General features: G+C 43.4%; 1 protein-coding gene across 2 annotated transcripts in view; it reads left to right on the forward strand.

The window, feature by feature from the left end:
- Positions 1-13,118, forward strand: part of LOC120808115 (low density lipoprotein receptor adapter protein 1) — a 24,740-nt gene extending 11,622 nt beyond the window's left edge. Inside the window, exons 2-10 of one of the 2 annotated variants that reach the window (XM_040160746.2) lie at positions 666-808; positions 2,792-2,904; positions 7,089-7,203; positions 7,601-7,673; positions 7,772-7,858; positions 8,182-8,309; positions 9,374-9,408; positions 10,361-10,389; positions 10,668-13,118. In XM_040160746.2, coding sequence (XP_040016680.1) covers positions 666-808; positions 2,792-2,904; positions 7,089-7,203; positions 7,601-7,673; positions 7,772-7,858; positions 8,182-8,309; positions 9,374-9,408; positions 10,361-10,389; positions 10,668-10,714 — 770 coding nt within the window. In that variant the 3' untranslated portion in view covers positions 10,715-13,118. The remainder of the gene's footprint in view (positions 1-665; positions 809-2,791; positions 2,905-7,088; positions 7,204-7,600; positions 7,674-7,771; positions 7,859-8,181; positions 8,310-9,373; positions 9,409-10,360; positions 10,390-10,667) is intronic. The other variant, XM_040160747.2, reaches the window with a different exon arrangement.
- Positions 13,119-14,164: the final 1,046 nt, after the last annotated feature.

A 14,164-nucleotide genomic window follows, 5' to 3' on the forward strand; every position in this document is an offset into this window, starting at 1 on the left:
AATAATTCATCGCTTTTCGGACGCGTTGTAAAGGGATGGTGTTCTCCGCCGTTCGCCTTCACAGCTGCATGGGGCCTGCCAGTGACAGATGGCTCGGCCCATTTGGAGAATTTGGTGCCAGAAAAGCCCAGTGGAGCGTTAGACAGCCATTGTGTGTGCGTCGCTTTTATCTTTCCTGCTCTCTGTTTTTAAATCTTACAATAATTTCACCGTGCGTTTGAGCAGAAATACCTCCGGAGAGGGGAGACATCACGTTTCGCTCATTGCCCCCCATTAAGTCTGTTGCATGGTTTTGTAAGTTGTCTGTCTCCACTGATGCTCCAGTGTGAGGTGTCGCTGCCGGTTGGGAATCACAGCATAAGCAGGACAGGAGCCCAGCTGACGCCGCGTTTGTCGGGCCTGTGCAGCATTTCTCCCCTGAGGAGAGAATAATAGCAGACGTCAGCTGAAATAGGATGTAATCAAATTCAGAAAATGTAAGCACAGTGTCAAATTCCACGACCACTTCGTAGACACATTAAACCATCAGCCATGAGTTTGTACTCCCAGTAGAATTGCACAGGTGACTTTCTGCTTGCAATGGTGTAATTAGAAAACATATTGCAGAGCTCCGGATCAAAGCATTGTGGTGATCTCTCATTTCTTTTGTGTTTTTGTCCAAGCAGAGCTGCCGGAAAACTGGACAGACACCAAGGAGACGCTGCTGGAGGGGATGGTATTCAACGTGAAATACCTGGGAATGACTCTGGTGGGTCAGCCCAAAGGAGAGGAGATGGCCTCCGCTGCCATCCGCAGAATCGTTTCCACGGTGAGTCACCGGCGTCCTTCTGACTCGTGCGGTCATGCACATTATACTTTGTTTGCATAGGAAGTGCAGAATGCCGTATTCTTATACACATAATAGGGCTGATTCGATCAATCCTTAGGTCGGGATCTTCAACAGCAACGGGAAATTTCAAGAGTGACATTGTGACAGATTTCAATTATGTCGAAGCTTTTAATAGGAACCCTCGAGGGGGTTTTGTGAAATTATAGCCTCAAACTGCATGTGCGTGTTATTTGAACGAATACTTAAATTATTACGGGATAATAGAACTCGCAGCACCGCTGCAGCTGTAGTTACTCCCACCTCTATAAATGCATTCTCGTGGAAATATAATCCTTGTGTACACTCGTTGTCGTCCATTCTCAGTGCAAACTGTCGCCTTTCAAGTTAGCAAATTGGGAAAAGTCCATTCAAACGAAAGTTCTGTGCCAAAAAACTTTTGAAGTGGACCACCTGTGTCATCACTTTCTGTTTTGCAGTTGTAGTTGAGTCATGTTTATGCCAAGGTCAGCGACGTAGCTGCTAATCCAGGATTATCAGTTGTTGCACATGTGCAGCAGTCGAATCAGTGTTATGATGTTTACTGAACAACACTGAGCCTCGTGGGGGATTTTTGGGGCACGACTTTCTTCATCGGTTCAGAATCCCGTCCGTTTTCACAAAACTGGGAAACTACTGCTGCGATTCGACTGGTGAACCTGTAGACAAACGCAAAACTGCTTTGCGTGTTTTTCTGCACACAAATTTGCATACATTTAATTTCCTCTTCCCATTTTTCTCCCGCTCACTGAGCGCTGCCAACAATGAAGAATGTCTACACAAAGAAAAGCCCGGCAAAGGCATCCTAATCATACCCCCCCCCCCCCCCCCACACTTCTCAATTAGAGTCTCAACCGAACCTAATGGCGGGATTAAGATTCAATTGAGTTACACCGGGACAGGAAAAGCAACTCCGTTGTCTCTGTCTGTTCCCTTGGAAACCATTCAAACCTGAATGAGATTACTGAATACATTTGTGACTTTTCCCCCTTTGCTATATGCTCCTTTCGGGGCATGATAAGACAACACAGAGGGATCAAACGCTGGGAGAAGGCCTGAACTCGCCGTATCGCGAGCTGACAGATTGGTTTCCGCCTCGTGGCACCGCGCGAGTAACGGCGGGAAAGTGGCGGTTAGCACTTCCTGCGTGAAGGAGCTGCCACAGTCAGCAAACGGTCCTTGTTCTCCCTCTATTATGAGTTTAAGCAGCATGTGCTGTTCCTTGTCACCATCTCCAGGGCATTGAGGCTCCCACAGCAAACCACCCCCACCCCCACACCCGCCCCCTCGGCGCCGCTCCTTCTGTCCTTCAGAAGTCCTTGTTCCCGTTTAAGCAAAGATCCCACTTCCTTTCATCCTCGGCTCCTCTCCCCTGTCGGCCTTCGTTTCACCTTCCGCGGAAACAAAGTCGCTTCCATGCAGAGTGAATGTGTAAAATGTGCAGTGTGACAATGGAACCCTTTTCTTTTCTTTCAGTGTATTTCTGTCACTCTGCTGATTCTGAGCCCGATACCGGTTCGGATGTGAAAGTAAACTGCTCTCATTCGCTTGCTAATTGGATGTTAAGGAGGTCATTGGATGTCATTGTCGTTGTCGTCGAAAGGCGCCGCCGCAGAACGCAAGCTCAGCACTTTGGCCGTATTTTCTGAAGCTCCAGATGGAGCAGAGCGGCGGGGGGGGGTTGTTGCAATGTGTAGCCTTCATTCCGGGCAGCACATTGCAGCTTTCCTCCCCCGAGCTCTGTCACCTTTCCATGAATTCCCCTCATTTCTGGGACAACTCAAGCCTGCTGCCTAATTTTGCACGACAGCAACAGTGGCATTTTTCAGGGTCTTTGGTGTTGTGATGGTGTTGCATTCATGTCAAGCAGCAGCTCTTTGGCCAGATGTTCTGCATTCGATCTAAATGTGTTTTCCATACTCACAGGCCAGGGCCGGTGCCAAGAAGTTTCGTAAAGTAACATTGACGGTCTCTCCGAAGGGCATCATCATGACGGACACGGAGACCACAGACCTCATAGAAAATGTCTCCATATACAGGTAAATATAAAATGCTGTATTCAAAGGCAGAGAAGAGAAAGCACAGTGGCTGTGCACAGTTGACCTTTCACTACTCTGAGCCATACACTGTTCTATAGAACGCTTATGTCATGTAATAAGTGTGTGCGTTTACATGTCACAAGTGGCAATGACCTCATTTAGGACCATTACTGCAAAGCATGAAGAATTCAAAGCACCTCCATGCAGAAGTGTCACGTCGCATTTTCATAGTCACCGGAAAGAGAAAATGACGGACTTGACACGGCTACGTAAACAATGGTTTACTATAGGGGGGGGTCATCAACTTAAGCTTTTTTAATTTTGGGTCAAGGCAAAACAATGCTGATAATTCCTCAGGTTGAGTCCTAAAAACAAAGAGGAAGCTTCATCGGATACACGATGAACAAGAAACTGACGCCCTCTATCTAGGTCGCTTTGCTCTCGGTTCATTTCTTGGACTCCTTTCTTTGGATTAAACCAAGCAGAGTCTCATGTTTGATCAATTACCTGGGAAACCAATAAAGGGAGGGCATGTGGGGGTCGCCTGGGGGGGGGTGTCTGATACTGTCTCTCTGTGTCAATGAAAGTTAACCACTTTCAATCTACCAAATCAGAGAATTGTCTGTGTTTGCGATTTGCCGTCTGTGTTACAGGATGTGATAGAATCCTGTAACACAGACGGCTCCTTGTGTGGCTGGATTGTGATTAAAGAACCGGCTTTGATACACTGTGTGTGTGGATACATAGTGTGTGTGTGTGTGTGTGTGTGTGTGTGTTGGTCTGCTGATCCACCTTATCAGTGGTAACAGACCACAGGCCAGGGGAATCAGCCTCCACTCTGATCCCCCCTTCCCTCCTTATCTGCCCCTCCTCTCCCACCCCCTCTCATTCATGTTATGTCTCAAAAGAAATCTTTCTTTTCAGCGCGCATTAACACGAACAAAGTTCTGAACGTGGGAATACCCCACGACTAATTGCCCACTTTGAAACTCAAGTAGTGATACAGGAGAGAAGGGCCACATGCAGAGCTTTGGTTGACTGAGGATTTTTTTTTACCACCCCCCCCCCCTCACCCCGCTTTACCTCCTTTCAGCCCTCTTTCCCCTCCGTTCTTATGTCTTATTTTAGTTGCACATAATCTACTTATTGGCCAATACAGCAAGTCAAGGGTGAAGGAAAGTGTAGATGACACACACACACACACAACACGTACAAAACCAATGAACATCATCCCGTATCGGCGGCCTTTTCAGTTTTTACAAACTGAACATTGAATTCAGCAGCCTCGACAGTCGCTTTTGCAAATGCATGGACTGAAAATAGTTATGGCGCTACTGAAACGTAAACGGTCTTGTTATCTTCCGGTCTTGGCCTCCATCCGCACCGCTGTTACTGATTCATATTCTGACGGAAGGTCTCAGAGAGCGACCGGAATACGAATCAGCAAAACCACACGATAACTTCCCCTCCACCTGTTGATGCTGCACGACGCTCTGACATTGTATCTGTTGAATCCCCTGAACAGCGTCAATCTTTTCTCCAACACTCATGAATGCATTTTGCCGTTTTTGCTTGAATATTTTCCACATTCTGCTCAAAAAGAGGAGCAAGTCGTTTCATTAATGCACGCCATCGTTGTAGTTAAATGGCGTGCGTGCTTTATTCGGTGCACGCAGAGAATTCACAGCGTTGGATGTTTGGAAGTTTCATTCATGCAAATATTTAAATTCTTCCGTTGATATTCCCTCTCTGCCTCCCTGAACACCGGCGCGCTTCACAGAGAGGAGATCAAAGGCTGGCGGTCCGCGGAGCCCCTCTGGAGATATGATGCAGACTGACAGCCCGGCTCCTGTTGTTCCAGCACAGCGGGAATGTTGATGCCGTCAATTATTCTCTTTCCCTGTTGTTTCAAGCTGGAGGCTTGTTCTGTGAACGCCAGCCGCTGTGCGGTGGCAGTGAGTGAAACGTGTACGCACTCGGATTTTTAGGAGACCTTTGTTTCCTCACACTCAGTAGAAAAGGACTCTTAATGAAAAGGGCCGATGTGTCTTCACCAAAAGATGAAATCACTCCGATGAGATAGTTACGTTACTTGCACGTGGATGGTATATTACAACAACTGTTTCTTCTTTGTTTGATGAATGTACAGTTGCTTATGATGAGAGGAGGCGTTCAACATCATTTTTCATTCTGCACCCGGCTCGATTCTCACACCACAGTTATTGATCCTTGCTGCTACTTATTTTGAGGTCTCGGCTCGTAAGTGCACTGACCTATTTGTCTCATTTTGCGTGTGATTGCTGCTGGAGGACTGTTAAGAGAGGAGTTGTGAGTTCCAGGCATTTTCTTTGTAGGCCGAATTTTTATTTTCATGCTTCAGGCAAAATCCGACTGTCCACGATGTTAGAACCTTTGTTTAAACATCAGGGCCTTTTAAGTAACACTTGGATGTACTATATCGATATGTTTTAAAATAAATTCTATATTATTAATAAATAGTTGCTTAAATGACCAGAACACCTCTTTGCTGTTACAGTTACTGGTTTCATAGCATTGATTTTGATTGATTTGATTTGGTTGCTGCTGGCAAAGCGTCAGAGTGCACCAGTGTGCAGCGTATATAATGCATCGCTTCATCAATAATATATACAAATTGAAATGCAGAGAAAGCAAATGCGGCGGGATTCACATTCGAAGTGAAATCAGCTATGCGTCAAATATCCTGAGCAGAAAGTCGAAGATGATTGTAGTGTTATATTTGTTGTTTGGTAAAACTTAAATAGGACAACCTTTCCAACCCCCCTCTCTTCCTTCCTCACCAAACCCCCCCAACACCCTCCCCCACTCCCTTTTTTTTTTAGCAATTAAGGCCCAAATAAATGTCAAAGGACGGAGGAAATCCTGAGCCGGGTGTCATGGGCATTGCAATGTGGGTCACGCATCAGTGGAGCAAGCCGGCAAACAATCTCCGAACGCCGGTGATTTCACGCTTGTTGTTTTAGCAGAATAAATTACTTTATTTTTAGTGCTCTGCTTGAAGCGGTCCAGCAAAAGAGCGGCTGATAGCTGCAGATCCCTTTTGAGCACAGTCTAGAAGTCAGGACCGACTGCGGGTTTGGATGGTGTCCCCCGTCGGTGATGACATGCGTAGTAGAGTGACCCCGAGTAGCACCATTTATTTCCCCCCCGCGTTACACGGGTGAAAAGCAACAAGATGCGGGTGGTGTATATTTAACTATAGCGACAAAGATGGAGCGCCAACATGACACACTCTGCTGGTTCAGATAACAACCCCAGATAGACGAAGGGCGTCACTCGAGATCGATGCGGCTTCCAACAGCGTGCACAAAATCCCACTAAAAACAAATCCATTGTTTTTTCCGTTTGCGCCGCTTCAGTAAACTCGTACGAGCTGTCGCTGGGAAGCCGAATGGCTCGGTGGTCTTTGTCTAGATTGGTTTTAGATTACGGTTGAAAATAACTGGCCGTGGCCGTCACTGGATTTGCAGGCAATTGGATTTCTTGAAAAACAGATATTAGATCCAGAAGAGATGCATGTAGGAGCGAGGTCTCATAGCGCAATATAGTCGGAGAAGGAAATTCAAAAAGACTTTGGTTACAGCAGAAATTCAGAAATTTCTGCAGAAGTAATATGAAGCGGTTATTATTTCAGAAAATAACGTTTGGCTTTTGGTAGATTCACAAGGTTTCTATATTGGTTGATTTTGTCAAGAGACAAATATGACCAAGTAATAGCATATAGAGGTAACCTGAATATATATATATATATATATATATATATATATATATATATATATATATATATATATATGAATAGAACTTTCACGTTGGATCTAGCCGGAAGGAATGATAGATAGAAAAAAGAAGTTCAGAAAACCTCAAATGATGAAAGCAGTTGAAAGACGGCCCTGCGCTCTTTAAACCACACTTTGATGTGTTGTTCTTTCTCCTCGTTGAGCTTAGTATTATATTAAAACAGAGTAACCTTTCCCTCTCACACTGACATTCAGCTCCTGAGTGTGTGAGGACGAAAGGTTCAAACCTGCTCATACACATATTACACACACACACATGTATTTGGTGCAATTGCTCATTCATCACCATGAAGGCATCTTTTTAGGGATGATTGAAAGTGTGTTTTTGTCCTCTCTGTACTCCTGCAGAATCTCGTACTGCACAGCAGATAAGACTCAGGACAAGGTCTTCGCTTACGTCTCTCAGAGTCCGTTCAACGAGACCCTGGAGTGCCATGCTTTTCTCTGCCAGAAGAAGAAGATCGTGAGTGTGATTTCGTTGTGTATATCTGTGTTTGTGTGGATCTATTTAGATGCACGGTGGGGCGTACGGGGTCTTATGGTCAGTTTGTTTGAGGACTGAGTCGTTTCGAATTCACCTGTTCGAGCCAGTGGCTTAAAGTAAAGTTTGTGTGTGGCTCCACCTTGTGGCCGGAGACCTCACAGCTCATCCGCCTGTGTTTAGAAATGTTTGTACGGGTAGAAATGGAAATAATTTATAGAAAAATGGGTTGACATTAGAAAAGCGCATCATCTCAGTAGATGGTTCACTCATCGGACTAAAGATATCAAAGACAAGGCATTTTAATTGAGCACCAAAATGAATCAATATGTTTCATACTTTCACCGTGAATTTTCATCTCTTTCATTTCTTTCTACAGGCTCAAGCTGTGACACTAACAGTAGCTCAGGCCTTTAAAGTAGCCCTCGATATGTGGGAGATTGCTCAGGAAGGTAAGTTCACACGAACATCCAATCAGCGACTAAGAATCCTTTTGGGTTCCATGTTTTTTTTTTTCGGACCAAAACATTTTACTTTCATTTATCTGCAGACAAAAACAAAAAAGCCCGGAGCTGCTGTTCCTGTGCAGCAAGCAAAGGGCAGACCCAGACATCAGACACTCCGTGTGTCCCTGCAGGTTTGTCCACATCCGCAACACATTCCTGCACCTTCCATTAAGCTCAACGGCAAATATTACATTTCTTATTTCTAACAGGATGAACACTTTTGCTCATATACGACTGGAGGAATCTTTATCCTTTCTTGTTACTTACTACGTGTTTGGTCCTATAAAAGTTCATCGGTGTTTTAAATAACCTGCCTGTTGCAGAGAAAGCTGAGAGTTGATGTTTTACTTCTGTGCTGCCGAACGGGAAATTCTTCTTTTTCACGTGTCCTGTCCTTTCCGTTTCCTCCTGTGTCCCTTCCAACCTCCCCGTCCACACCTGCCACCTCCCTCAGATCCAGAGGCCCTCAGGCCCGTCGGGTCGGAGGAGAAGCTCCGGAGGCCCTTCTTCTCCGCTTCGCTCAGCTCGCCCTCGCCTCGCAGTAACCCCACTCGAAGGCGACCAATCAAACACGACTCTTGGGTAGGTCCAAGTTATTCTCTTCAACTCAGGGCGCCGGTCCGATACTTAAGTCTTCAATCTGTTCACCTCCCTCCATAGTAGACGGAATATAATCATCTAGCTAAAAGTAGGTCATCAGTGTTTTTACATAAGCTTAATCACGTCAATATTTTGTTATTTAACAGTCCAGTGTGTCAAATATATAATATGTATATAATATATAATAATTTCCTTCCTCCTTTCATTAAAACTCCCCGAATGCTGAAAACCTTCTCATCTGCAATTAAATCAATAAAAGACTAAAGAATAGAAGAAGAAGTATCAAAAACTGTTTACTACGTTTTTCGTAAAATTTCAGATATTTAAAACAGTCCACGTGTTGTTCGATAGTATGAATTCCAAAGTGAAGGGTTACGGTGAGCGCTGTTTGCATTGGCAAATAGACATCGCCATTTCATGATGGTCAGGCATTTCACTTTACTTTCTGAAGACAAAATGCAGGCGCACACTGTTGTGTAGCAGTTTGAAAAGGCAGTAAAGGCAGTAAAGAAACATACAAACTAAAAACAAACCTTTTAAATGTTTATGTTGCAGCATTGGGGTTCACTTACGGATTCTTAACACTAGGTGGCCCCATATTAATGAGAATGTCACACATACAGGCTAACATCGCAAATCCATCTGTGTTCAATGTTACTTATTTTCCTGTTAGTAGTAATTATTATTTTATTGATTGATTTCATCAGGTAGTCCACTTTAATATTTTTCATTCCGCTCTAAGTGATGTGTTGTTTTATAGTTCCTCTACATGTAGAGGAACTATAAACAACACATCACTTGTGCCTTGCCTCGGGTTCATTGCTTCATTACTGTCAGTGTAAATGTAGAGAATATTGATTACATGACATTTATTAGTGTCTCTTAAATAAAAAAAAGGCTATTTAGTATGAATTGAAAGTGTTGTGCAGATAATGTTCCCAGACTTATATTGCATTTTTAATAAAATATATCCATCAGTCAGTGATTGGAAGTGATGTTATTTGAGTTTACGTGTGTATTGATTGATATTGTTTGTGTCCCTACAGGACGTGGACGATGGCCTCGATGATGCATTCTCAAGGTAACCTTTGCACATAAATACTGCTGAAGTAGCCAATTTATTCTTTATTTTTTTAGGGAAGGGGACGGACTTGTTCTGGTGCACAAAATACTTAAATGGTTCCACCTCGAGGACCACATGCATTAAATACATTTTATGTAGATTCCAGTTCAAAAGAGAAATAGTTCTCACCATTTTAATGCTGTCAAGCACATTTGACATTTGCACTGAGAGTGATGGTCAGCTGTCAGTAACCCTTCCGGAAAGAAACTTAATTTGACACCTTGATTGACACAATAGTCTCCTTTTCCCAGGTAACTAAACGGTGTTAAAAGATGAAGATTCATCCAGGGCCGTGATGTAGAGTGGATGCAAATTATACCTGTATGAGGTATAGGTGACTTAAGATGGGTAAATGAGAGGCAGAGATTATACACAGCAGGGTGGCCGCGCGTGTGTGCAGGGAGATCAGAAGAGCGAGGCAGGTCATCCGTGAGACCTATCTGAGTGGGGGGGACGGATTACCGACCTGCCCTTCAGAGGTCACCAAGGATGTCAAGCTCATGCTTCTGCTAGATTCAGTTGTCTGCTTAGTTATTCCACTTCATTTGCATGTAGCAGCACACCCTCTAGGGGTCACTGGCGATGCTGCATCGTCCTCTGGCTTTTAATTAACGGTATCGGCGAAGGTCAGGGTTGAGGCCTCTGTGGGAAAAAATTCTAATTGTAAGAATAGTAGATGGTTATTCATCAACTGCCTTCCAAAGAGATTTATTCATTTCAATTTCAGAATTCTTCATTCATTGGTGACGTTGGAGTTAACCCTCACACAATTTAATTATTTAACCGTGTCCAAATGAAATTCATTATTACGAAATAAATGTAATTATTGTATTATTTATTATATAAGAAAACATTCTTGGTGCTTTCACATATTTAAACCTCCTGCTACTTTCTTCTCTCTGGCATTCAGCAACATGGAAGCAGAGGAGATGGACACCGGTGAGTGACGGGACCGACATGGCGTTTGCACGTTTGACGTTGCATGTTGCATGAAGCCTTGCGTTTAGAATAATGCTAAATTTCAGGCGTTTCAGAAATATGCAAATCCTCCAAATAAGTGGTTGCCATATTTTATGGACCTTCTGTGATGCGCTGTCATGCTTGAAAGACCCCTTCCATGAGGGGAACTGAACATTTATAGGCATATTTATTCCCTGCCTTTCACCTCTCTGAATATGTATTACTTTTCTCACCTCGTCTCTTTCCGTCTCCGTCAGACTGGCCGAGTCCCGCTCCGAACCCGTCTCTGAGGATGCAGCTCTGAGTCCCCGCGAGGCCTCCTACAAGAAGCGGATTCAGTGAGCTTGAATGACACGTTCTAAAAAAAAACCTGCCCAACCTGGAGCAGCACAGAGAACACGTCGAGCTTCCCGGGTTCACGACCTGAATCAGCGACGCTCTGCTTAATCTTCTGTGGAATGGACGCCTCGATGTTATAAACCGCCAATCAACACGCTGCTGCCGTCTTCTCACTAAAGGCCGGATGAGGGAAGGACACAATGTTCAGCGCAGCACTGCAGATTACACAGAAGATGAGAGACTCCGTCTTTTATATTGAACTCGCTTCACAAAAACGGTTCACTTCACGTGGAATTTGGTTAAAGATATTCTGAGCAACGAGTGTTTTAGAGATGTGTGTACATTAAAAGGTTGTCGTCTCTTTCTGAGAGTGTGAAAACTCTGATGGAGATCGTCAGCAGAGCCGGTTCAAATCACCCGTCATGATATTTTATGTATTATTAGTTCATCTTTCAGCTTGACATCACTAAGACGCGATGCCTGTGTTTTGGTGTGGTACCGATCACGACTAACCCATTGAATCTGGTGTGTAATATTCCCGTATATTCCCATGTGCTTTGTGTTAGCAATGTCAATAGATCATGTTTGCAACGTGAAGGAAACACGGCACGACAGCAGACTTTTCTCCCCCAGAAACAGGCTGTCATTCATGTAAAAATGAATTTCATCCCTGTCTACATCAACATGGCTTTTGAAACCAAATTACAATGACTGCTTTACATTCTTCCGTCTCCTCAATGCTGCCACTGTACATAAGGATGATGGTGCTGTTACGGAATAGCAATGATGTAAGGTTAAGAGGACACGTGCACGGCAATGCCGAATTATCAGAGTGAAGAAGAAACCTATTTCCTTATTCTGTATTTTTTCAATATCAAAGCTGTATAATTTATGTGTGCATATGACTAAAAGAAGTAGGATGAATAGAACCAGGGCTTCACAACGGTTGTTTTTATTAATTATCCTTGTTGAGATGTGAATGTGTACTTGGCTGTGTGTGTTAGGTTAGACAATTTGTACAAAATATAATCGCATGTGGGTTTTTTCTTTAAATCACTGCAGGAATTGCTTTATTTTTTCAATTTAACCCTCAGTAACCAAGTACAGTATTTAATTACTAAGTCATAATCCTGCCCTAAATTGAGTAATCACGTTACATTGATCGACACGGTGCACACTTTCTTCTCTTAACGGCAGCCTGTGCCACAAAAAAAGGGCCTTTGTTCCAAATCTTCTTGTATATAAAATATTGCTCTGCTTAGACTAGACGTATTATTTTTAGATCACTCTCGGATGACGTCGGCTGCCAGGGGGATATTACATGTTACCCCGGTCTGTCTGAAGTGGTCCTCTATCTGTATTCACGGCATCGTGTCTCAGCTGGAGGTAGTGTTGTTGTCATGACACCCGCTGCAGAACGATTGGGTGGCTGTCGGGTTACGCCGTGTGGCTTGATTGCATTGTTTTGTTCACGAGTGGCCGACACTCTGCGACACTCAGTCGCATCTCTGAAAGTGATCTCCGCCGTTTTGTTGGTGACAAATAGCCTCCAGTTCGTCTCTGGGGGCCCACGTTTGCATTTCGGCCAAAACGCACCGTCGTCAGTTTTGCCTTACCTGCAACCTCACGTCTGCAGGTTTCCCATTCCTGTGTGGATGCTTCAGAATTGGCTGATTCATGTTTGGAGCTCTCACGCTCAATGATGGCTTTCAATAAACACAACCAACAAACAGGGTTTTGAAGCACATTTATTCGAAGGATAAATGCCGGAGTTGCTTCTTCACAGTTTAAACACAAGCTACATTATTTTCGGGTCTCTGTTAGATATTCCCCCTTTGATACAGTCCTCAGCCAGACTTTGCCCTTTTGAATTGATTTTCATGGAAAAAGGTAGTGTGATTTTATTACTCTGGGTCATAAGTGTAGAATTGATCAATCCCTGGACACACTTTGTCATGGCGTGAATTGATTGGAGTTTTCTTTCATGTAAGCCGGTATTCTGAGTTTTCTGGCCGACCTTCCCTTGGAGGTACAACATGTCGATTTGAGCATCGAGTGCACTGAATACAAATCAGACTGCGAAGGTTTGAGGGCAGAAAACATTTGAGGCTTTCAGAAATTTCCAATATCGTCGCCCAAATTAACTACTGATGTTTACAGAATTGCTTTACTTTTCAAAGAAGGTGCTTATTTTCTATCTATGCAATTAGTGGGTTTTCAACCGCATTGTGTTATCATGATAACATCAATGTGTCTATAAACCACATGCAGTTGTCCTGAACTGTGAAAAAAGAAAGATGGTCAGTACAGAATTTGGAAACTGTTGGTTAGTTCTATAGTTATGCATAATAAAATACTTTGTACAAATATTTCATTGCACTCAACCGTTTTTTTTCCCCTCTCTAGTCTAGAATAGAATTGTTGAAGCCAATTTTGAGTTACAAGGTTTATTTCATGCTGGCTGTATACGTAGTTGTCGTCATGACGTCACCCATTGATCTGCTGTTTTGATTGGCTGTCACCACCTTGACTTTTTGCAACCATTGAATTTATCATATTTTGACCACGGCAGATTGATGTAGAGACATCTTACATGGCTCTAGTAGTGGAAGCAACCTGTCAATCACGGTAAGACATCCTTATACCGTAACCTGGTTTATTATCTTTTTTACTTTAGAGGGTATCAACATTTAATAAATAGATATCCCGAATTGAACCAGCGATTCTGACCATAAACTCATACTTAAATTACTTTATTTCTCACTCTAACTTGTTACCTCGGCAAACAAGGTAACAAGTTAGAGTGAGAAATATGGTAATTTTGTCATTTCCTTCTGTTATTGAACCAGAAGCGTCACCTCCTGCTGCCAGAGGAAAGACTAATTGGAGACACCTGCATTGGCTTCGTTTTTCAGAATAAGAGTTTGCCACCTGGCTCAGATGAGGGTTTTTTTCCTTTCATATTTTCATATCAAATTTTGCGTGCTCTGTGAGACGGTAGCGCTCGTTCAGTCTGATTAATGTTGGGAGAGGAATGCAGATATAAGTTGATGTAGAGCCCATCTGCCTCCTGCTTGTTTTGCTGATGGATTTTGCAGATCTGAGCTCACTGCAAACAGGATAGTGTATGTCACGTAGACTCTAAAGGGACCAGTCAAATGTTGTTTTTATTTACTGAATATTGATGTGATGGGCTCTTTTATTGATGACCGCTTAATCCAATATCAAACATTAACAGTCCCAACTCTTGTCCTAATATTCTGGTTGGGTGGTAACATGAAACAAACGCAGAACTTTTATGTTTGAAATCTTGCTCCGGTCAGGATTTTATTCGCCACTTCTCTGCACTGCATGCAATGAATTATTATTAACTACTATATTATTACCAAATGTGTTTGCATCACTTTGTATGGCC

Source organism: Gasterosteus aculeatus, chromosome 18, assembly GCF_964276395.1.
Source record: "Gasterosteus aculeatus chromosome 18, fGasAcu3.hap1.1, whole genome shotgun sequence".
Classification (NCBI taxonomy): domain Eukaryota; kingdom Metazoa; phylum Chordata; class Actinopteri; order Perciformes; family Gasterosteidae; genus Gasterosteus; species Gasterosteus aculeatus.